This window comes from Mustela erminea, chromosome 15 (assembly GCF_009829155.1).
Source record: "Mustela erminea isolate mMusErm1 chromosome 15, mMusErm1.Pri, whole genome shotgun sequence".
Classification (NCBI taxonomy): Eukaryota; Metazoa; Chordata; class Mammalia; order Carnivora; family Mustelidae; genus Mustela; species Mustela erminea.
The window spans coordinates 11,942,363-11,966,237 of record NC_045628.1 but is presented as its reverse complement, the minus strand read 5'-3'; the positions used below and the strand labels follow the sequence as shown (position 1 = coordinate 11,966,237).

General features: G+C 43.9%; 1 protein-coding gene and 1 long non-coding RNA gene across 26 annotated transcripts in view; one reads left to right on the top strand and one right to left on the bottom strand.

Moving 5' to 3' along the window:
- DOCK9 (dedicator of cytokinesis 9) overlaps window positions 1-23,875 on the bottom strand; it is a 274,885-nt gene that overhangs the window by 159,246 nt on the left and 91,764 nt on the right. For 7 of the 25 annotated variants that reach the window (XM_032314510.1, XM_032314501.1, XM_032314504.1 and 4 more), the window contains exon 1: window positions 14,967-15,092. The exons of 17 other annotated variants lie outside the window; for them this stretch is intronic. In XM_032314510.1, coding sequence (XP_032170401.1) covers window positions 14,967-15,092 — 126 coding nt within the window. Of the gene's footprint in view, window positions 1-14,966; window positions 15,292-23,875 lie in introns of those variants that run through there. One more of the 25 variants, XM_032314500.1, reaches the window with a different exon arrangement.
- LOC116574018 lies at window positions 7,881-11,764 on the top strand. The gene is made up of 3 exons (XR_004279103.1): window positions 7,881-8,004; window positions 8,130-8,220; window positions 11,679-11,764. It is a non-coding gene; the product is annotated as an uncharacterized LOC116574018 (long non-coding RNA).

Here is a 23,875-nt window from a genome sequence, read left to right as displayed (position 1 = left end):
GACCCTGAGATCATGACCTGAGCCAAAGGCAGCGGCCTAACCCACTGAGCCACCCAGGCGCCCTCCTTTCAACTTCTAAATATATATTAACTTCCAGGGCTCGTTTTGTATTTATAATTTTGAATCACATTTTTAGACAAGACCCCCACGTTCTAAACTGCATCACTCACAAAACCTGGATCTGCTCAGAGATACCCCACATGTGGATCAAATCAAAGGTAGTGCAGTTCAGGGAGAAGAAAGCTGGGCTGCACAGGTGTGTGGGGCTGTTATCAGGCTCTGCTGGGTGCGTGCTGCGGAAATGCTTGAGAGAGCCCGCAAGCTGGAAGCACGTGATAAATGATGTCGTTTTCACTACTGAAATGATAAAATGATACTGAAATGATAAAAGTATCATTTTCACTATTATAAGCATTATTATTATTTAATGTGTTGTCTGCGTGACAGTGATTTTTTTTGGTGCGGGAGGGGAGTGATGAAGGCTGCACAGACATTGTTTAACCAATCTGTTCACAAAAACTTTCCTGCACGCTCCAAGGACATGTAAAATTCAACAGACAACAATGGTAAGGGCATGCACAAAGAAGGAAACACAAAAGGCCAAACAGAGGAAACTGTATACTAACAGAGATGACACTGGGATTCAGGGACTGAGCCCAAAATAAGTATCAATAGACGCTTCCATTAAAAACTGAATGGAGTATTGATGAAGCCTGTGTCAGGCAAGACCGAGAAGAACAACAGTTGGGGGGTTCGGGTGTAGACAGAAGCACTTCAGACCCTCTCCCCTAGGGCAGGGCCATGAGAGCAGCAGGACTGAAGATTCTAGAGGCGGTGAGAGGGGCAGGCGGTGAGAGGGGCAGGCGGTGAGAGGGGCAGGCGGTGAGAGGGGCAGGCGGTGAGCCCCATGTTGCGATGCTCACAGCCGGTTAAGTGGCCCTTCAGAGGACAGAGCGGAGGCAGACTCTACTGGAGAGTTTTGGGAGGCCCAGTGCCCACAGACATGCGCATAACAATGAACAGAAATCTTGGCTTCCTTGCTGAAGATCTACAGGTAAGGTCTGAAGCCAAAGCCATGTGATCAGGACAGTGGGAAGGAGGAGCTGCATCTCAAGGAACAACATGGGTACAGGTTAGCCCGTGATACCACGACCCCACCAGTCCCCATCCATTGGTGGAAGCAGGGGCAGCACGGTGAGCCCGTGATCCTGTGGCAGTCACAGGTGACAAAAGGCATGCTCCGCAGTGTCCTCCCCATTAACCTCCCTTTGAAGCTCTCCGACCTCACTCCTTCCTCCAGCATTTGTTGCTGTGGGTCTGGCTGCCGAACATCCATGCAAATTGAAATTCCAGATCCACAGGCAAACAGAAGCTAGGGACTCCTCTGGGTGCCAGGAAAATGAGATTCCTCTGGAATCCAGGATAGCTGGAGAGTACAGGCGCACAGATGAGCTCAATTTTGGCCAATCATGTATGAAGCCTCGAAAACCACAGGAAGAGCTCAGCAGACAGGCTTACTGATTTCACTGCTTCTCCCTCTGACAGGATAGCTTCCTGGGAACTTTCTAGTCATTTCTGGACTTTGTGTCTCTGGTAATTAAATGTTAACACAAGCTCAATCCTGAATACCGCTTCTTGAAATAGCAAACTGAGGAAACAGCAACTCTGGGAGCTTTCTATTTTAAGAAAAGAGAAATTTATTGTTTCTGCTTATAAAGAATTTAGAACTTCCTTGATTTATCTGCATGACTGTAAAAGCTACTTGATTGGCTGAGATAAAAATTCCTCAAGGAACTTAGTCCATTTTCAAAATGGTGCACTTCTCGACGCTGCCGACAGGACCCCAACACTGTCCCTGGGGAGGGGAGCACGCAGCAACGAGCTCTGCAATGAGAAGGCTTCCCGTTGCTCCTTTCTTACACACAACTCTCACTGCATCCGCCCACCAGGAACTTCATGAAGTGGTTAAATCTGAAGAGAGGGGCGCCTGACTGGTTCAGCAGATTAAGCCTCTGCTACTGACTCAGGTCATGATCTCAGGGTCCTGGGATCGAGCCCCGCATCGGGCTCCCTGCTCAGAACGGAGCCTGCTTCCCCGTCTCCCCCACCTGCTGCTCCACCTACTTGTGATCTCTCTCTCTCTGTCAAATGAATCAATAAAATCTTTTTTTTTAAATCTTAAGGGAAAAATCCTCATTTTCCTGTAATTAGTAGTTGCATCCCTTCCTCACATGCAAATGTTATTAGCAGCTATGCGCTCCCTCTCTCCACAGACTTTTACTGAGCCTGTCCCTATCCACACGCATTGTGCCAGGTCTTTGAGACACCAAGATCCTAAGGACACAGACCCCACTCTAGGGAGCTCACAGTCCAGAGGGGAGACAGACAGACACTTGACCCCCTTAGTATGAACTGGCTTTCCCCCACACCTGACCCCCAGTTAGATTACAAGCTCCACAGAGGCAAAGATTTCCATTTTATTTACTGTTCCCTCAACACCTAGAACAAGGCTTGGCCAAGTGTGGGCACCCGATGAATATGTGTCAGATGAGGGACGGAACCTGACAATGTGGGGTGCTTCAGAGCCGAGTCTAAACGAGGAGTGGGCCAGCCAGGATTCGGAGTGGACTGGGGAGCCCTTGCAGAGAAAATGGAGACACCAAGGAGCACGTTCCTCGATGGAACGAGATTTTGTGCGGCCTGAAATTTGCATATTTGAAAGGGGAATGTGTTAAAAAAAAATACAAAATTTTGAATATAAAGTTGCTGGAGGCCCTCCCAGGGCCCTGGCAGGAATCTGGAAACTGAAGAATCCTTAGCTTCCAGATAAATCCTCCTCTCAGCACTGTGAGTTCCAGAAACAGCGATCTGTTCAGGACAGCTCGGGCAGAGGTACATAAAGGGGACGGAGGTGCCAAGAGGCCAAGGGCTTGGGAAGCCAGTCTCCGGGGATGCCGCAGCATCTCTGGAAACCCAAAGTGAGAGAGGAAATGACATTTATGAGAACTCCCTTCTGAAAGGGCACCCTATGGGGCTGCCAAGAACACGGAGTAAGCGACCCGAGGTGAGCAAGGGGCTCTGCAACGGACATGCGGGGGAAACAGAATGCTTAACTGTAGGACCCTGCTTTCCCTGGTCAGGTGGGCAGCGCTGGAGTCGGAGAGGACTGGCGGTGCCCCAAGCAACCCTCTAAACAAGCTCAATTAACTTATCCATCATCTAAAATAGTAAACAACTGGGGTGCCTGGGTGGTTCGGTCGGTTGAGTGTCTGACTCGTGAACTCAGCTCAGGGCTTGATCTTGGGGTTGTGAGTTCAAGCCCTGAGCTGGGCTCTGTGCTGGGCACAGAGCCTACAGACAAACAAACAAACAAGACATAAATAAACAGTAAGCAATTTGAATGGCATCTGTCTGAGGGGGTACCAATGACTGGCTGGCCTGGGGTGCCCACACGTCTCTGAGCCACCCTGGACTACTCCCTACACTGGAAGAGGAGGTCAGAGTGGCAAGTGTGCCAGACTGCGACGGGCCCCGAGGAAGGAAAGTGGTGTGCGAGGAAGGGGGCTAAGCGGCACAGAACCGGGTCCCGTGCTGTGCTCCCCCAGGAAAGCGCCCTCCCACACATGCTCTTCCTTCCCTCGACCCGGGACTCAAAAACTTAAAGAGATCATGATAATCAAAATACGATCACGTCCCCTCCAATAACACATGTTCTTCTCCAGACTGTTCCTCAGCGTGCGCGGGAACAATGGCCTGGGCGGCTTTGAGAAGCATGCTTGTTTAAAAGGAACAGGAGGTCTGGTAACACTAGAACTACGATGTGCAGACATCGGAACCTAAGATTCCTTCTTGTTTTACAGATAGGAAAACCCAGGAGCGTGGGAGTTTCGTGGCTGTCCCCAGGCCCACGGGGAGTTGCCGGCAAGCATGGGCCCGGATCCCAGGTCTCCTGACCCCTGCTCCATGCTCTTCCCTTCGGCCTCTACATTTTGACTTTTGCACTTTCAATAACCGTGTGCACAAGCACGTGATACAAAGAACTGGAGGAAAAAGAGACCGTATCTAAGCTTGGACTGCGAAACAAGCTCAAACCTGAGCATTCCCACACGGTTAATGAACTGGTGAGTGTTTAGAAGACTGCATAGCGGACACCAAAGGTAATTCAGACATTAAATGGATTTCTCACATGGAAGTGCGGTGCTGTCCTCAGAGCGGGCTAAAAGAATGACGTGCTTGTGAATACCGTTCTTTATATTATAAACACTGATAAGGTGCTGAATTCCCTTTTTATACAGAACTTTAAAAAAGGCCCTCAAATGAGAGGACTTGTCACTAAATGAAGATTTTATTTAATGAGGCATGTCAGCACTAGCAAAACTTGGGACATGCAACATCAGTTTGATGGAAGGAAGGAAAAGAGTCTGCGTTTTGTATTTGTCAGTTTTATAAATAACTGTGGTTTACCAAAAATTATTATCCTATTACTAAAATAAACAGAATTAAAGACTCTGTGAAAACCACCAAATCAATAACATCTAGAAAATGGTCTAAGAGACACATAAGGATGCAAACTGAGGTAGTAAAGATAAGACCAATTAATGAAAACCCACAGAGCTCCTTGCTTTTAGTCAGCTGTGCTCAACAGGGATGTGCAGAGAATGGTAATCAGAGAAGCCCAGACAGGGATGGAGGGGGACTCCTCCACGCCCGGTGCCCAGGAGGCACACGAGAAGAGGGCTGAGTGGCATGGGGATGTCGTCCTTGCAAAGACCGTGTCCGAAGGTCTTCTCCCTTGATGCGGGGCATGCGCTAAGAGAGGCAGAGGAGGGTGTACAGAGGAGAGAGAGAGAGAACAGACCGAGAGCCTGGGGGGGCGGGCTCAGCATGTGCCTCTCACGCATGCATCCCAGCTTCCAATTCTGCCTGCCATTTTGCACAAGCATAAAGGAATAATGAAAGCAAAAATTAAAAAGATACACCAAGATAATTGTATAAATAATTCTGTCTTAAATCCGTACGACAGATCCTTTTCCAGCCAACAATTTTTCTTTCTAGCATTTTGCTTGAAATTCTTAATTCCTCCTATGTCAATAAAAACTATTTTTGGAAATATGAACTGAAAAGGTCAAGTAATTAAGCTAAAAGGCTTTAAAAGGCCCAATACAGTCAGATTTCAAAACAGGCAGATAGGAGTTCATTACACTGGTCCAAGGGTTCTCAAGGTGCAACCCCAGACCAGCAGCTCCAGCATCATCTGGAACTTGTGAGAAATGCAAACTTATCCCAGGCCTACTGAATCGGATATTCTGGGGGTGGAGCCTAGCAGTCTGGGTTTTTAACAAAGCCACGTGATTCTGAGGCCCAACCAAGTCTGAGAAGCCCTCTGCTAGTTTACTTTTGTGCATGTTTGAGAATTTCATATTTAAAAAGTATTTTTAGGAAATCCTAGCTCCAACTGCTTATTGGCTATGTGTCTTTGGGACAGGTTACTAAATCTCTGTATCTACATCAGAAAATGGGAAAAGGAACAAGTTCTCTGTCATCATCTCACGGTTATTGAAAAGGTTCAATGTACAGCACCTGTTCAGGGCAGGAATGAAATGATGGTCATGAGGATCATACAAAGTTGTGTCACCCGGACACAAGAAAACTTTGGTGCCTACAAAACACATATGCCTTTGCGGGATCACACACACATTAATTCACGAAACCTCCTCCCAAATCAGTATGTATTATCAGCATTTCACAGATGAGGAAACTGAATCTCAGAGGGGTTACATAAATGAGTGAAGGTCACACAGATGGTGACCGTTGGATCTCCTGGCTGCAAGCCCAGGACCCGTCCCATAACTCACCTGCAATAAGCACGATAGAACGTCAGTGTTCTAGAATAGGAAATGTTTCCCCAATGTCTCCACTTCCCTTTGTTTGACAACTGCACAGCACCACTGCACACTGTGATGCCTCAGCCACCACATCTCCAGGGAGGACAGAAGTCTGAGGCTTTCCGCCCAATCCTGGGCACTGAACCCCCCCTTCCCCGCCAACACAGACTCCCTCCCTGCTCCATGATTTCACCAAGGCAAAGAGAAAAGGCAGAGTCCTTTCATGAAAAAAAAAAAAAAAAACTCATTTTCAGTCTCAAGAATATTAAAAATCATACCCCAAGATACTAAGTCTTCCTGAAGAACCAGGTTTGAATGCTGGGACATATATTAATGTCATCGGGTAGCATTTAATCTACTTAACCAATAAATAGTTTAAGGGTCATCTTTATGAGGCAAGCCCAACTACACACTTAAATCGTGCCTTTTCCCTCCACGGGGTCACAAATACAGTACCCCATCCAATGACTCACCCCCCTCCCCAAACAACAACTTTCTGGTTGGAGGTACATAAGCTACAGAATACATAAGTCTACAGACCCACACTGTTCAATACAGTAGCCTCCAGCCATATGTGGCTATTCTGAATTCAGAAAAACTAGAGGCATAAAATTTCAAAGATTTAGCAGGAATAAAAGAACATAAAATGCCTTGATATTTCTGTAAGGATTAAATGCTAAAATAGTATTTTGGCAATAATGGGTTAAAATTACATTACTAAAATTAATTACACCTAATTTTAAATTTTAATTTGGCTACCAATAATTTTAAAATTACATATGTAGCCCATGCTGTATTTCTATTAAACAGTACTATTCTAGACTGCATGAAACTTTAACATACAGGTAATTTTTTAAAATTCGAGGCAAAACAAAGGACAAACCACTTCTTGAAACTGTTACTTGTGGGGACAAGAAAGATTTTGGAAGAATACCAACCCGCATTACAGACAAGACAGGTCTCATCTTTGTCAAGTAAAGGAGGCAACCTGCACTGTTAATGCTAAGACGCCCCACCTTTCCTGTCCTTCCTACCTTTCTCCCCCAGGAAGAGGTATCCTCCTTGCCCCGTATCTTACGGGTCTCCATTACCTTTTCCACATACAGTCATGGGATGCTGGTACTGAGGTCACACAATGATTTTTTCCAAATGTACTATAACCATAGGAGGTGAACAGGTGACAGGAAGTGGTACAGATAACAAAAGGGTACTGGCTAAGACGAAGACAGAAAAGAGTTATGACTTTGTTCACATAAATGTGCACTTCTGTACTCAAGTAAACACTCACATAAAATGCTGGTTGGCATTTTAGATCAAAAATAACAGAAGTAGGGGCACCTGGGTGGCTCAGTGGGTTAAGCCGCTGCCTTCGGCTCAGGTCATGATCTCAGGGTCCTGGGATCAAGTCCCGCATCGGGCTCTCTGCTCAGCAGGGAGCCTGCTTCCCCTCCTCTCTCTCTGCCTGCCTCTCCGTCTACTTGTGATTTCTCTCTGTCAAATAAATAAATAAAATCTTAAAATAAATAAATAAATAAATAACAGAAGCACAGGAGAGTTTCAGGGCATAATACCCACCCACAGCTTACTTAGTCAAGCAGTTTCCTCTAGATGCAGCCCTTTTTACTTCTGGCAGTTCAACCCCTGTGGATATTGGTGGCTAAACCTTTAAAGGGGGAGAGGGAAGGCTAAAGAAGATCCAGTCTCTCCTGGAGGGTCCTTTCTGTAACCCATTCTTCGCCAATACAGTCCTCAAAGAGTGACCAAGACCACACCAAAAAGAACAGAAGACGTGGCAGGGGGAGCACTGATATTATGTCAGAGATGGAATACAAAGAAAACAAAACACTCATGGTTCCCACTGGGGCCTAAGCTTCCCCCCACCAACCCCGGCCATTAGTGGGGAAAACTGGGTTATAAGCCTTAGTTACAATGCGGCAGAGTTGTATAATAACTGAACGTTCTAGAAAAGTGATGCCACCATGGAACACACGGAGTGCAAGGAGCACACAGCCTGTGGGAAAATGTGGGGCGAGGGTTAGGGAAGGCTTCCTGGAGGAGCGGGCATGTGTGCTGCGACTTGAAGGGCAGACAGGGACGGTCTGGTAGTGAGGCCTGCCAGGTACAGGAGGAGCTGTGGGGCCCGGTCGGGATGCATTCTGGAAGGTATGAGAGAGGAGGCCAGCAAGCCAGTTCAGGGCTGGCCTCCAAGGATCAAGTAAGTCATGCTTTGCCTTCTCTGCAAAGGAAAATTAGAAAAGGAGTTTATCTGGGTTTCGGAAAGAGCAGTCTGGCAGCATGTCCGAGCACAGCCCAGAGCAAAGAAAGATTCACTGCGGTAAGTTGACAGGGGCAGTCTAGATAACCTTTGGAGACGAGCTCACTGGAGGGCAGTCACTACTACTATCTCCATCTGATAGAAGCCCAGACTTAGCGCAGAAATGTCAAGTAGGTTTAAAAGACAAAGGACCCAGGTCTTATGCCTGAGCCCCGGCCTCCTTGCATCAGTCACTTCTGCTTCACCCTTGCCCCACAGCAAGGAGATCCCGAAACAGAACTTCAGCCTGGTCCCCGCTGCCCCCCGCCCCAACCCCGAGAACCTGGCTAAACCCTCAAGAGATCCACTGGGAGGTGGTACAGACTCTTGAATGCAAAGTGAGCACTAGAAACTTCTAAAACCTCAAAATGTCACTCTAAGAGAACCTTAGGACTAGCTATATCACATTACAGGGATATTTCAAACTTCTGGAAGGTGGAGGATAAACTATAATTTCCAAGCCTTCTTGCTTCTAAAATTATACTCACAGTGATATGTCATCTGCAGGCTTGTCAGGCCTTGTGACTGTCCTGCATGGTTCTCCTGCATGGTTCTCTTGTCAGGCCTTTGTGACTGTCCTGCATGGTTCTCCCTGCTAACCCCAAATTCTGCTGCCACTTCTATCTATTTCCAGGCTGGGCAACCCAATTCACGCATGTTACCCACTACATCGCAGGGCAATCCAATATCCCCTATTCTGTAGCTCCTACAACTCAAAACCCAGAAAATTTTGAGTAAACTGAACACAGAACCTGAAACTAAAACTGCAGGTTCTTGGCCTGACTCCATCCCAGGTTATTCTGGGAGCAAAGCTAATAACCCCGAACCGTGGAGCTTTAGCCCCCGAAGAGGACTCAGATTATTTACTACGTGCTTCTCATTTCACAGATGAGAAAATTGCTGAAGCGGGGACTGGGGCAGGGGAGGGGAGGGAAGGGGGATGATCAGCAGGCGCTGCAAGGCAGATCTGGGACCAAAAATATGTCTCCAGTCTCCAAAGGGCTTTCTGTGAGGCCACCCACACCACCCGCGCCTGTGACATAGCTCAGCTGCCCCGTACCCAGCCACGACCCATCAAAGAGCCCTTGGAGCAAACAGCAGCCTTCTCCAAACCCAACAGGGCCCAAGGTGCCCATGTTACTGGTTAGGGAATAAGCATTTCAGGGTTATCCTGGGTCTGTAAATTCATTAAAAAATACATCTAGGGGGCGCCTGGGTGGCTCAGTGGGTTAAGCTGCTGCCTTCGGCTCAGGTCATGGTCCCAGGGTCCTGGGATCGAGTCCTGCCTCGGGCTCTCTGCTCAGCAGGAAGTCTGCTTCCTCCTCTCTCTGCCTCTCTGCCTACTTGTGATCTCTCTCTGTCAAATAAATAAATAAAATCTTTAAAAAAAAATACATCTAGGAAGAGAGTAAGATGTCTCTTTCATCTTTGTAATACCAACGCTAACCCTAAGCAAATATGTTCGTATTTGTTTATGAATTGTATGTTAAGTGTCCAGGTACGCATTTTGGAAAATCATCTTGCTGGAAGACAAAAATCCCCAGCTCTGGCACTTACTAAAGATGTAACTTCTACCAAGTTACCTAACCTCTCTGTGCTGTGTTCTCATTTGTAAAAAAGAGAAACAATAATAGCACTTGTCTCCTAGAACTGTGAGAATTGAAATGATCTGTGTTACAGGCTTAAAGCAGTGTCTGGCACAGAGCAAGGCACTATATATTTTTGTTAGTACTCCAAAAAAAAAAAAAAAAAAGAAAAAGAAATCAACCTTGCCATTAAAAAAAAAAAGCGATCAGCCCTCCCACCTCCCTACTGATAAACAACAGGAGAAAGCAGCAAGCACACAGGAGCTGCGTGCATTCTGTAGTGACACAATTGTGAAAGTCCCTTCTCTGGGACAGTTTCCCATGTCTGCAGGCTTAGTCAGTTCACCCCGACCCATCTAAGCATGCAGTCCCCAAAGATTCCTTCCAGTGACAGCATCACAAAATACATGTGCTCCTTCGGGGGCCTCATTCATGAAAACTGTTTATATGAACGGTCGGGGGTCCTTGTGCCTTCTGTAACGCAGGGCTGGGCCTGCTTCGGACGCTAAAAATTCGAGAAAACATGTCCTTGCTGGAACTATGATTTAAGTGTTGTCTGCCTAAGTGGAAAAGGATGGGTGAGATTAGCACTCCTTGTTCCTAATAAATACCATATGAGAGTCCTTCATTAGCCAGACCTGGCTGCTTGTGGAGAGGAAGGGTATTAGTAAGTGTAAGTCTGGTAATTCTCAGTGCTTATAAATGTGGGTTGAATAAGAAAACAAATAAACAAATCAAGGGGAAAACCAACAAGCACAGTGGAGATTTATGGCCCTGAATAAATGAATTTTCCTGGTTTTATCGCCTGGAATATGTCTCTTTAGAAAGCTTACAGGAAATTTCCTGCACCACTCAGGATTTTGAAAACACAAAGAAACTACTTATTAAATATCACCAATGTCATTAATATCATTAATTATTTCTAAAGATGCCTATAGGGATGACGGAAAATCTGCAAGGCCAAAGGGCTTTATAAGCATAATTTAATTAACTCAATCACAGTCATCTAAAGTTTTATAGGATTTACACAACAACATGATCATTGCCCATAACCTTACACTACAGGGTTTGTGTCTTAATTCACTTCTTTGTCTATTTCTAGAGTAAATAGAACTTCAGAGAGAGAAAGGTTTTCCCAGGCAGTGCACCTCCTTGTCCAGCCAGAAGCCGGGTCTCCTACCCATTACTACATCGCCACAGGTACTGCCTCCCATGTAGCCATTTAGCTAAACATGTGTTCATTGAAAATATCAAACTAAGAATTCAGACTCAATTTTTACCACTTAAAGATCCCAGAAAAATAGCAAAGAGAAAAGATGTCTCGAAAAATAAACTTTTCAGGGCCCCTGGGTGGCTCAGGGAGGCTAAGTGTCCAACTCTTGATTTCAGCTCCGGCCGTGATCTCAGGGTCATGGGATCGAGCCCTGCATCTAGGTCCGAGCTCAGCAGGGAGTCTGCTTGAGGTTCTCTCTCCCTCTTCCCTGCCCCTGCTCATACTCACTCCTGCATGTGCTCACTCTCTCTCTCAAATAAATCTTTAAATAAAGAAACTCTTAAAAAAACATCTAATGAGTATACCTAACACATGAAAATTCACCTCTTTTTTATCTTCACATCTTTCAACCTTCCAAAGTCCCCAAATAAGACCTGTACTACAGTTCTCCAATGCCTGCTGAAAATAACCCAACAATAGGGCAACACGAACGACATATACCCCAGCCACTCCTGACTCTTTGAGGCCACACCCTGTTCCTCTAAATTGCTGAGAAATAACAATTAGAATAAATTATTTCCAGGAATTTAGAGTTTGGGGGGGGCAAAAATAAGTATTCAAATGTAAACAGGGTAACTAACCTGCAGACGTCAAGAATATCCTGATTGTTCCCCTGTTAGTCATTCACAGCCCACAAAGTCATTTTTCAATGGGGCTGGCAGTGAGCCTGGATGGGCATGGAGAAGTTTCACCGCGCAGAGCACAAGACCCATCTATGAAGGTAAGTGTAAGTGGAACCCCAGCAGCCCCTGAAACTTCAGAACGTCTACCCACTTACTTTTCTAAGACACACTGGCTTTACCTAGCACAGAACAAGCAGCCGCTGCCCAGGGAGACCTCAACCGTTGTCCTGGCAGAGGAGAAAGAAATATAAACGCCCAAGAAAAGCAGCAAGAGGAGACTTCTGATTGACGTTTTACAGAACAAATACTGGCTTACATTAAGTACTTTAAGATATATTTATAGCTGCTAGTAAGTGCACTGTTAGTCATCCACAGCCCACAAAGGCATTTCTCAATGACCGTCCATTGTACTAATTGCAAAGAATTGGAAACAAATTAAATAACCATCAAATTATGATACTGCCATAAAACTGAGAATCACACAACCATTAAGAATAATGACATAAGTCTATGGTGATAAAGATGTTTTTGATCTGTTCTAGGAGTAATTTAATGCAGAAATCTATAGTACAGTACATTTTCCAAACACATAAGCCACAAGAAGTTTTATTTTTATATGCACTGGACAAAGTCTGAAAGTGTATACTATACACCGGGGCGCCGGTATGGCTCAGTCAGAAAAGCATGCAATGCCTGATCTCAGGGTTGTGAGTTCAAGCCCCATGTTGGGTGTAGAGATGACTTTAAAAAAACAAAAACAAAACAAAAAAGAAAGTGTATCCACCAAATAACTAATTGTGAGCACTTGGAGTAAAAGTAAGGGCACTTTATGTTTCCCTAGTTCTACACTATTATTTACACACACACATTATTTTTATGCTTTCTAAACTATGTGACATTTCCCCCAAGGACTGATTGTGCACGTAACTAAAACCAGCAAAACTTAACTTTAAAATGTTACCTGTTGAATAAAGTAAGTTCCTTACCTTTAAATGTTACACACGTACTCTCACAAAGTACCTGGGCTACGGGAGATAATAAGGAACGGCACTAACAAACAGATCTCGTGACTGTGCTGGCATACTTTTTTTAAAAAATCACCTTGGAAAAAAAGGCTGTCTTCCCCGCAGTTTATCAGATTCTCATTTGCTGTAAGGAGCAATAATCACAAGTAAGAAGATCCGCCCTGGACAGAGGCCCTGCTGCGATATCCTTGCTTCTCTTACCCCTTACGAGCTCTGTATTATCTTGCTTCCGCTGGGGAAGAAGAGGAACGGTATCAGATGAGAAAAAGCTTCTCAGGGGGCTCCTGGGTGGCTCCATGGGTTAGGGCCTCTGCCTTCAGCTAGGGTCTTGGTCCTGGGACCCTGGGATCGAGCCCCGAGTCGGGCTCTCTGCTCGGCGGGGAGCCTGCTTCCCTTTCCTCTCTCTCTACTTGTGATCTCTATCAAATAAATAAATAAATAAATAAATAAATCTTAAAAAAAAAGAAAGAAAGAAAAAAGAAAAGAAAAGAGAAAGCTTCTCAGGTGTGTCCCTGCTGCCTTCACCGTTCTGTCACACCTGTCCCTGCAGATGCTCAGGGCCTGAGCTCCCCATGCAGCTTCTGGACCAGTGGATACAGCGGCTGCCGGCACAGCCTCAACTAGGACAGCGGAAAAAGGAACTCCCCGTGGGCCGGCCTGGGGTGAGACTGACAGAAAAAAGTAACTGGGATACGAGCAGCTGATGTTTGAGCAGTAGAAAGAGAAGGAAGTTTTGTTTTGTTTTGTTTTGTTTTTTTAACTAATCTCTACGCCCAACATGGGGCTCAAATTCATGACCCCCGAGAACAAGAGTCACATGCACTACACTACCAACTGAGCAACCAGGTGCCCTGAGAAGGAAATAGTTTAAAAGTCACTTGTGTGATTTAAAAAAAAAAAAAATCACGCAGCATCTTTCTATAGTGTATTTAAGCCTCTGGATAAATACTTCTACACATCTGGAGAAACACTGACAAAGACTTTTAAGAATATTCACAAGGGAACGCAAACCACACAACTTCCTCCAAGAAATCCTAAGTTACATCAGTGAGGAGCTTAAACCAGTTAAATCTACGCGGCAGGCAAGGGGCTCTAGTACTCAATGGATTGCACTATTGTGCTAGCAGAAAGGAATCCAAGATAACGAATAACATCTCTACACAATATACCAGGGGGAAGAAAACGAAATCACTCAGATGAAAATCTGCAGTGAAAAAGCCCATCATATTTAAAGACTTTGTCAGTTCACAGTTAGCAGTATCATTTTGAAGGCAAAACAATGTGAGGCAGCCTCACGTGTCGCTGAGCAAAACAATTTAGTTCAAATCCAATCCATTACAGGGAAGTTTCAGTTCAGATTATTAAAGACACTAATTAAAAATTAAGTTAGTTAACCACTTTATAATAGCAACTGAACCTCTATGTTTTTAAAAAAATCACTATATAAAAAAATCACTAACTACTAGTTTACCAGTCCCTCTAACAGATCATTTGAAAGGCTCAATTGTCCCCTCTGTAGTGCATGTTGGTGGGTTTTTGTTTTTTTTTTTTTGCAGTTTGCTTAAAAAATTATGTGCCTTTATTGTACTAAAGAAATTCCAAGAGAGAAGCACAAGCTACTCATCGATGATAACAACACAACCATTTTTCACATTCCTGCCTTTCAAAGTCTATCGGAGCTCCTTGAATTCATCCCAACTGCTATGAGCTCAGCTAACGACAAGAAGGAAAACATTTCCATCCGTTGGTTCAAAGTTTAGGTTATTTCTTACTTTGTTCAAGGCTAACCTTTTAAAATGAGTGAGTGAGAACACACGGAACTTCAACAGTCATGTTCCTTAAAACACCCCATTGTCATCCTACTCTTCACAATAACAGAAGTACATCATGCAGAAATGTTTTCATCTTGCAAAGGATTTCTTTGCCATCTCCAGAGAAGGCGACTGCAACGTGCCTCCCTGGGTTCATGTCTGGCCAACACCACAGCTAGGTGGGACAGAATTTTGAACAATACAAAGTTGTTGCTAGACAAAGCAGCCTCCTGGAAACCACAGTCATCCACAGAATGTCAACATTTCTTTCCTCCCAAAGAAAAATCAAAGTGGAACCAAAGTGAATCTACAGGAGAAGAAAGGAGAGTTCAAGAGACAGGCAGAGCAAGTTTTAAAGCCAGATTGCCAGAAGGCGCTCAGCACACACACACACAATAAAAGCACTTGGTGGAGAAGACCACAGAAACGCTGTGGGCGACCGCTCTCACCAGCACTGGCCCCGCGCCCTCTGCTTCCTCTTCGCCCTGGGCTGCATCCTTGCGTTGCAGGGGGGATTCAATCACCAGCTCCTTCTTGACACTTCTACTACTTGTCCTGCATTTATCAGCCTGCATTCTCAGCGGAAAACACTAAGTCAGAAAGTCTGCAACTCGGACAGCTGCAAGTCCCTGGCCGTGCAAGGCACAAGCATGCCCCTGGCCCGAGCACAGAGAGGAAGCCGGCTTCCCGAGCACAAGTGGTCAGCCCGACGGCTGGGCCGGCGGAGCCGGCGGGGTGGGAGGGCATGCAGGCCAGGGCCAGCCCCCAGGGGTGTTACTACTGCTCCGAGAATGGGAGGCTCCCACACGCAGGCCAAAGGCAAACAAACCCGAACTGTACAATACACAGTGTGCTGTCTCTCTGATAGAGACCGGCCTCATTGTGTCTGTTCCACAAGGCGTGGGCCAAATGGAGCCGAGTCCAAATAGTGCAGTGTTTAAAAGAGAATCAGTCACAGTTAGACTCTTTCATGATTATTTCAAGTCTGAACCTCCTGGAGTTGGAGGGACAGCGAGGTTGTCCGGGTGTTCTAAAATTCCTGTAGTTTCTGGGTGCTTCCCTTCATGTGATGGCCAAACACCAAATGCTTGGCTGATGGGCCAAGCAGGGAAGGGCAAAGAGTGAGGGGTCCCACTTCATGGGTGCGGGTGTAAGGAAAGCCTCCCTCCCTGGATGACAGACCTCAGCACAACGAACTTGACTTAGCAACTATTTTATGCCAGGAAGGCAGGGTCATTGAACAGTCTCATGGGTTGCTACCTATCATAGTAAACGCATTTATTCAACAGAATATTACTGTGAATGCATCAGTAGGTGTGTCGGTAATGAGCCCAGGATGAGATACTGAGAGGGTCGCAGTAAACATATAAGGCAGTGTATCTCCCTTCTGTCACTCAAGCACCAGGAATCCGGGGTATGAATATTAACTGTGTAATAAGTCACAAGGGTTCAACTAGGCCATTAAAAAAATTAATGGTTTCTACAATAATTTTTTTTAAACTAGCCCATTTCTGAACCTTGGGTAATCTTTCAGGGTAAATATAAACCCACTTGCCACATCTAGGTTCTAAAACAGTATGATATATCGATTATAAAAACCTATCTTCAAAAAATTACAAGCGGACCAAAAAAAAAAGAGCCTCAGTTACATAAATACAGAATTGAAGTAGCAGTTACATCAAGACTTAAGAATTATCCTATAAATCAGAGGAGGCAAGAAAGTCTGAAGCCACACACTAAACAGACAGACTGAGCCTCAGTAAAGTAGAGCATAACCAACAATTTGAACAACTTCTTGAAATCACTTGAGAAGTTCTAAACATCCCAATTCTTCCTCAATTCCTCATTTTCATTAAGTCACCAGCACGTCAGGACTTGGAGAGAAATGCTATCCTGTTTATTTGGTCAAAATTACTTCCATTCTGTAAGTAAGTAATTTAAAAGGTTATTTGTTGTATGAAGACTGCAAGTGCCCAGCATGGACAATTTACATTATCTTTGTAGCATCGAAGGAGGTAACATGGTTCTCCCCATTTTACAGATGCAGAAACTGATGCACAGAAGGGTTACACATGTGCAAAAGGTAACACAGCAGGCAGCGGCAATATGGATCTAGTGTATACAGTCTTTACCATGATCCGATGAACCAGTCATCTGCTCCAATTACACCAACTGCTAAAAAAACCCAAAATATGTAAAAGCTACTGATGGGCAGCTAAAGGTGAAGGCAGTATCAAGGTAATTTGGCGAAGCGGTAAAAAGGTAAAAAATGGCATAGCACAGTGCTAGGTCCACAGTAAGGTATTCATTTAAAAGGTAACTACTGTTACTGTTGTTGTTATTCCCAGCTGAAGAAGTTGGCCCTTATCTTAAATTCCAGACTTTGCCTGTGTGAACTACAATGACAATTCCACCAACCATGGGACAGGACACCACAAAATGCTTCGGCAATTTCAAAACAACTGATCTTTCTGGTTCACGGCTTGATTATGATAGCTGCCTTTGAACAGTGACCTTGAACCCCTGCATTCATGCCACAAACCAGGCATCTTCTTAAGGTTTTCCTATATTTTTCAAAATCTTAGCAATGAATTGATATTTCTTTTGTGATCAAGGAAAAAACTTTAAATTGGCACTGAGCTTCCAGGTAGCCAGGACAGAGGTTAGGTTCCCTAATTCATATCACCAAAAGGAGAAAACACTCCAAGGTAAAAAGAAAGAAAAACAAATTTTTTTAATTTCTCACACAGAGATTTGCATAAAAAGGGACTGATTCATGTACTAGTTCTCAATGTGTTTACAGGATATGCAACAGCCAAGTTCACACTGCTTTCTCACCACCTTCTGAGAGCATTATACTTAAATCCTGGATAAAGGAAAGCAATTCTGAGAGCAAGATGATCATGTAATCTACCAGCTTCAAATGGTCCAACTTATGAGAGAAGGAAAGTCTCAGGATGGAGAAGAATGGAGATACTATTGCCAGTTTTCCTGCTACATAACTTCTCAGGCAATGTCAAGTGCTCTGGTTCTCGGCTTATTTAGGACAACCAACACTTCAGAAGTCTGCCAGTCTAGGGGAGTCACATGTATAGTATTTAATTCTCTAAAGGGTTTGTGAGACCGATGTCTGAGAACATGAGAGGGACATCTGGCCAGAGCAATCACAAAAGGAAATGCCATCTTAGAAGAATGGTAAGTAGGTGGCCAAGGGTTCCTTTGTAGCATTTCAAAGAACAAGTATTTCCTGGACCTCTGGGTTCAAGTCCACCAACATTTACCGAACCCCTACTGTCTAGCAAAACCTCAAGTTCTTTCACACATTAACTTGTATAACTCTTACAATAACAAAAACACCTATTAAACATGTATTAAAGGTATGCAGAATTTTACAGTTTAAACAGAACAGAGTAAACCTTTTGGGGGGAGAAAGATGAAATGAATGCTTCTGTATATGAGTTTCAATTTTCAAGTTGTAATATTCACACGAATTATTTATATAGGTTGGGTACCCAAAACCATGAAATCTGTATAGAAAAATATGGAATTTTCCAAGAGCAATTTTTTACTGTAAGGAAGGCTAACTGTAGACTCTACGGCCCCCATCATGAAGTTCCATCACATTCTGAAAAGCAAGGAGCTTGAGACCCTCTGACCCAGGACTCCTACACGTGGCATAAGACCCAGTTTAAATACTATCTTGAGGGGCGCCTGGGTGGCTCAGTGGGTTAAGCCGCTGCCTTCGGCTCAGGTCATGATCTCAGGGTCCTGGGATCGAGTCCCACGTCAGGCTCTCTGCTCGGCGGGGAGCCTGCTTCCTCCTCTCTCTCTGCCTGCCTGCCTCTCTGCCTACTTGTGATCTCTCTCTGTCAAATAAATAAATAAAATCTTAAAAAAAAAAAAATAAATAAATAAATAAATAAATAAATAAATACTATCTTGATCCTCCTAGCCAGGATTTGACTAGCTCCTCTTCTTCTAACCATCTGGGTATTCCTTTTATTCACCTCTATTCTGGAGATTTTCATGGTCCTCCTTTTAAGTTTGTACGTGTCACACTCTTCGATGAGACCATAAATTCATGAGGGCAGGAACTATATCTTAACCACCTGTGCATCTCCAGTATCTTAAGTCCTGCAAGCACTCAAAACACATTTGCTGAATTTAATGCTTATGTCAGTTTTGTGTCTCTGGTTATCTTTATCTCTAAAATACAATTTGGTAGTTGCAGAAATATGCCAACATTTTCATTTGCTAATGGCCCAAATTAAGGCAGAAGCATTCAACTGTTCATCAACTGAAACACAATGGACCATTTACTAATAATTAAAATGTTCCTTTCTCCCAACTAAGAAAATGTTATCCTGCAAAACTTGCTAGACATTTTTCAAACAAAGGTATACTTGAAAACAGTACAACTGAACCTTGAAGAAGTAGAAAAAGAATTGTTTTTAGCAAGGAATTATATAAAATATAAAACTGCATTTTGCTGCAGCTAAAACCCATACAAGGAATAAAGATCAACTACCTCAACAAAATTTTCACTCTCCTAATTAGGGACTCCCACCGTATCAGAAGGATATTTAAAACTTAACAGTTAACTTTATAGATAGATATAGATATGATCAGATACTTTAAATTTTATATACACACACACACACACGTATCTACTCCAAAGTGATCATCTCTTTTCTCTTGGTCTGGGAAATGTGAAACAGTTAAGTACAAATTATTAAGAAAAATCACAAAAAGGAGCAAATGACTAATGATTTTCCGCATTGTATTGTTAACTAGTCAGCTTGCTAGCCAAAGAAAAGAAAAGGTGTCAGGAAAATGATCTGGCCTTCTGAGAAAAACATACATAGAGAAACAGGAGGCACAAGCAGCAGCAAAACAGAACAGAACAGGATTAGAGGCCACAGATGCAGAGGGCGAAGTGATAAACAGTTACAGCAGAGGAGAGAGATTGTGACAAAAAGAAATAGGTGTGGGGGCAGGCAGAGGTGAGAGACGAAGGGGTTTTCTGCATTAGACCCTTGAGGCCTCACTGAATAGTTAATATTTAAAAAAAAAAAAAGCTGACATAAAGTCTGATGTTCACCCCTATTTCTGTTGTCATCAGAGATATAATGAAATGATCACAGAAATGAAATATGCATTATCATCTAGCCCAGTGGTTCAGAGCCTAGAATCCAAGGCTGAATTTGGGATGAAAGTGGTCTGTGAACCCTCTGAAATTACATTCAAACTGTTGTGTGTGTTTGTGATTTTTGGGGGGGAAGAGGCCGGTGGAGTTCAGCACTCGGAGAAGGAGCCAAGGGAAGATCACCCACTCACAGAATAAGGAAACGGGTCCAGAGAAACGAGCTAGAGAGCCAAGCAAAGCTTAGGGTACGAAGCTCTTCCCTTCAGCAGGTTCAAATTCTATTTGAGTAGAGGCAACAACAGCAATTTAAACACCAGGCACCAGTTAAATAAACAAGCCAACCGATGGCAATCAGCCGTGTCAACACCTGCAGCTACTCCTTTGTTCAGTGAAGGCCAAGTCAGCGACAGGCCATCATAGGAAACGTAATGCCAGATGGACAACCCAAGGCCAAGAAAGTCTGTCTCCAAAACAGGGAAATACGATAACCAATACAAATTGTGTTTTTTGAGAACTTTTAATGACATTAAGAAAATGTCCACAATAATATGCACATACAAGACTGAAAAAAAAATGTGACTGCTGATTAACTCTGGTATGTGAGACTACTAGGAATTACTTTTCTCTAAAATCTTACATTCTAAATTTTCTTCAAAAGCACTTGTTACTTCTATAGTCAGAAAAAAATCCACCCAAATATGCTGTATTGCAAAATAATGGTAAAGAAAATGTTCATATTAAGGTTTGGCCCCCACTATAACTCAACAGCTATGTGGTAACACTTGACCTCTCTGGGTCCCACAAACTTCACGTATAAATCGAATGACGTACATTAAAAATCTTTCCAGCTCTACATGTCTACATGAACTATTAAAACTGTCCTTACTGATGAGATGTAAGGGAAAACAAACCACCCCAACAGAATGATAAACATTTTAAAATCACATTTCTCCACCACACACAAAAAAACACAAAGACCAAACAGTGGTTCTATTTCTAAACGTGTCCAATGCTCAATGGAAGATGTCCGAAATGTGGAGGACCCTCCTCGGGGGAGCAGGGGCCGAGCTGAGAGGCGGACAGATGACAAGGACTATGGGATGTTCTATGGGTGAGGAGAGGGAGCAAGGGGAGGCCGGCAGCCCTCTCTACACAGTTCTGGGGTAAGCAAGCTCACAGTGCTGGGACAGCAGGGCACAGGCCCTAAAGAAGGCTCTGTTTCCAGATGAAGCAATTAAAACAGGACAGTGCTTCCATTTCTAGAGATTGCTCCCTGGTAATGGCTTTGTGAATTCAGCACAACAACTTCACTGCCCTGGGGACCCCAGGTCCCACCTCTGGAAAACAGGGACCAGATGTCCACCATTACCATTCTAACTAGATTCTGTGCATTCCGAAGACCCAAGTGGATCATGGATTTATCCCACGGCGTGCAGGAACACAGACTGCATGCAGCCACAATGTTCCAGAAGCTTCTCCATTGAAGACAGCCCCACCCCAACCAGAGACATTCTCTCTCCCTGCTTCCCTTTCTCCACAGCCTCCATCACCATCTGGCATTCTGCATTCTACTTTCCTTATTTGTCTAATCCCAATTAAAAACGAGAGAGAGAGAGAGAGAGAGAGAGAGAGAGAGAAGACGCTCTGTGAGGGCAGAGATTTTTGTCTATTTTGTTCACTGCTCTATTCCTAGGTCCTAAAACAGGGTAGTTGCTTAATAAATATTTCTTGGATGAATTTACTGAAGAGTTAGGATCCTGGCAGTCTGGATAAAGAGCTTTTACGCTCTGCACACCAATATTTTTTCTGTAAACTGTCAATTTATTTTAAACACAATAATGATAATTCAGCCAACAATGTCAGTGATTTGTGTTAGAGATGGAAACTTACAAAGGCAAAGGAAAACATCATGTGCCCAATTTTTCTCAGGAAACGAAACTCCCAGTCCGAGTTACCAACACCCCGCCCGCCACACAGTGTCAATCCTGAGCAAGGCGTCACCCTGATGGAGCCATCCCAGCACATTTGATCTCCCTCTGTCAGCTTTAAGCACTGCAGCAAAGGCAGGGGTATGTGGTGTGTACAGAGAAAGCAGTCCATAAATGCTTGCTTAGAAAATAAATGATAAATTGCCTCACTTGGGTTTGATTTGTCACAGACCCACGCCTCACAGGAGTTGAAATGAAGGATTTTCTAACTTTCCTCAGTACATGAAACGGTTGAGGTTAAGGACTAGGAAACGTATGCATAGTGAGAAAAACAACCAAAAGATTTTTTTTAAGCACTGAAGTTTTTCTTTCTAAATTAAATGCCTCATTCCATTATAAACAGAAGACAAATATCCACCCCTTCACTTCTCCCCATATGTGCACCTCCCAAAGCAACCTAATGAAATCCACAAATAACCACCCTCCAAGTTTACGGGTTCCATAAAATCTCTGTATATGTTAACATTACTTAACACATGTTCCATCAGTGTTGGCATGGTACAAAACTGGTGGACCCCCGTGACTGACGGGTGAGGGAGACGGGGCAAGCTGGCAGGGGGCACAGGGTTGTCACTCCCAGGTGTCACAGTTCAAGGCCATCAGCTACCTACCCTGGGAGCAGGAGAGATGACAGGCCTCCAGGCAAAAGCTGGACACTTACTTTGGCAAAATCGAAAACACCCCCAGGCTTCAAGGGGAAAGTCCACCAGGAGGAAACTTGGCAAAGTGAGTTGCAGACTACCCGCTAGGACTTCTGGCTTAGTTAAACTGGCATTTAAAAGACAATGACCATTTACAATCATCCCAGTTCCCCAACAATGATAGGAAAGTCCCTGCTTTTTAAAAAGCGGTAGATTGTGTCCCTTCCATAAGATAAACTCATCAGCAGCGAAGATGATGTGTCCCTTCTCATCCTGCCGCCTAAAGCTGGTCTTCCACTTCTTCCAAGCTCATTGTGATGGATTTCCTATGTAAAAGTAAGAGATTGCCAAGGAATAGGAAATAAAGCCAGTTGTAGGGGGCTCACATGTTATTCCTGGACAAACACATCCTGACAAGTCAAACTTTCCCCCATGAGAGCTTGTAAAAATATGGAACTCATCTTAATGAATCTCTCCATAGACATGCTACAAATAAAGGGACCAGAGCGGGAGATACAAACACAGTGTGTGGAAAGGGCCAATGACAGAACGCCCACCTCTGCACTGCCAAATCAACACACACAACTACCTTAGAGACCAGTGGTGGCGGTGGTGGTGACGGTGACGGTCATGGAACTGTGGCCACCTTTTGTCCTTTACTGAGGTTGCTGAATAGTCCTATTACTTCTGTTACATTCCTGAAGTTTTATATATGCAGCACAGCGGGCTTCAGCTGTCCCCTCTGGAAACAAGGGGGAAAAAACGCTTCTGGGAAAAGTTATGGTTAAAAGGGAGAAGGTGATAGTTCATCAAGCTCTGAAAACTTGAACACCAGTGGTTGTGAATATTCCACTGCCCCTCCACAATGAGGGGCCAGATCTTAGAGTCCCTCTGTTCATTCAAAACTAGAAAGTAAAATAAACACAAAGCAAACAACGTTTCCAATAAGCACTTAGGAGCCCTCCAGGCACAGACTTCCATTTATGCTTTGCCAAGACCTAAATCTATAAGTCAATACTCACTTATTATGATTAGTTTGTAACTGTCACACAAGAATTTCAACACAGAAGAGAGGAGGAAAGGGAAGAAGAGCACGCGTGGCTTGGGGAGACGGCACAGGTGGGCAAGGAAAACATTGCCTGAGTCCCTACTATGTGCTCGGCCCTTGCCGAATATCCTCATTTAATTCAGTTCAATTTAACTTTACAATAGTAACACTATATTAGGTGTTTTTCTTTGTAGAAACTGGTGTTCTTTTAAGGTAAATAACTTACCTTAAGTGTGCATTGTTACTATGCTCCAAAATTAATCTTAAACCTGATAACTAAATAGATAACTTCATCTCCCTTTTGAACAAACATCTCCTTAGGGAAGCCACCGAAATTTAACATTAATAGCGGTTGTGTCTGAAATACAGAACCAAAGCTTTTATTTACCCTTCTTTCTACTTACCTGTATTTTTAAAACTTTCTTCATAATAAGCATGAATTACTTTAAATTAAATAAATCTTCAAACTTCTTAAAATTTTAAATTTATATTTTAAAACTTTTTTATTAGTATTTGGGAATTCTTTAAAAATCAT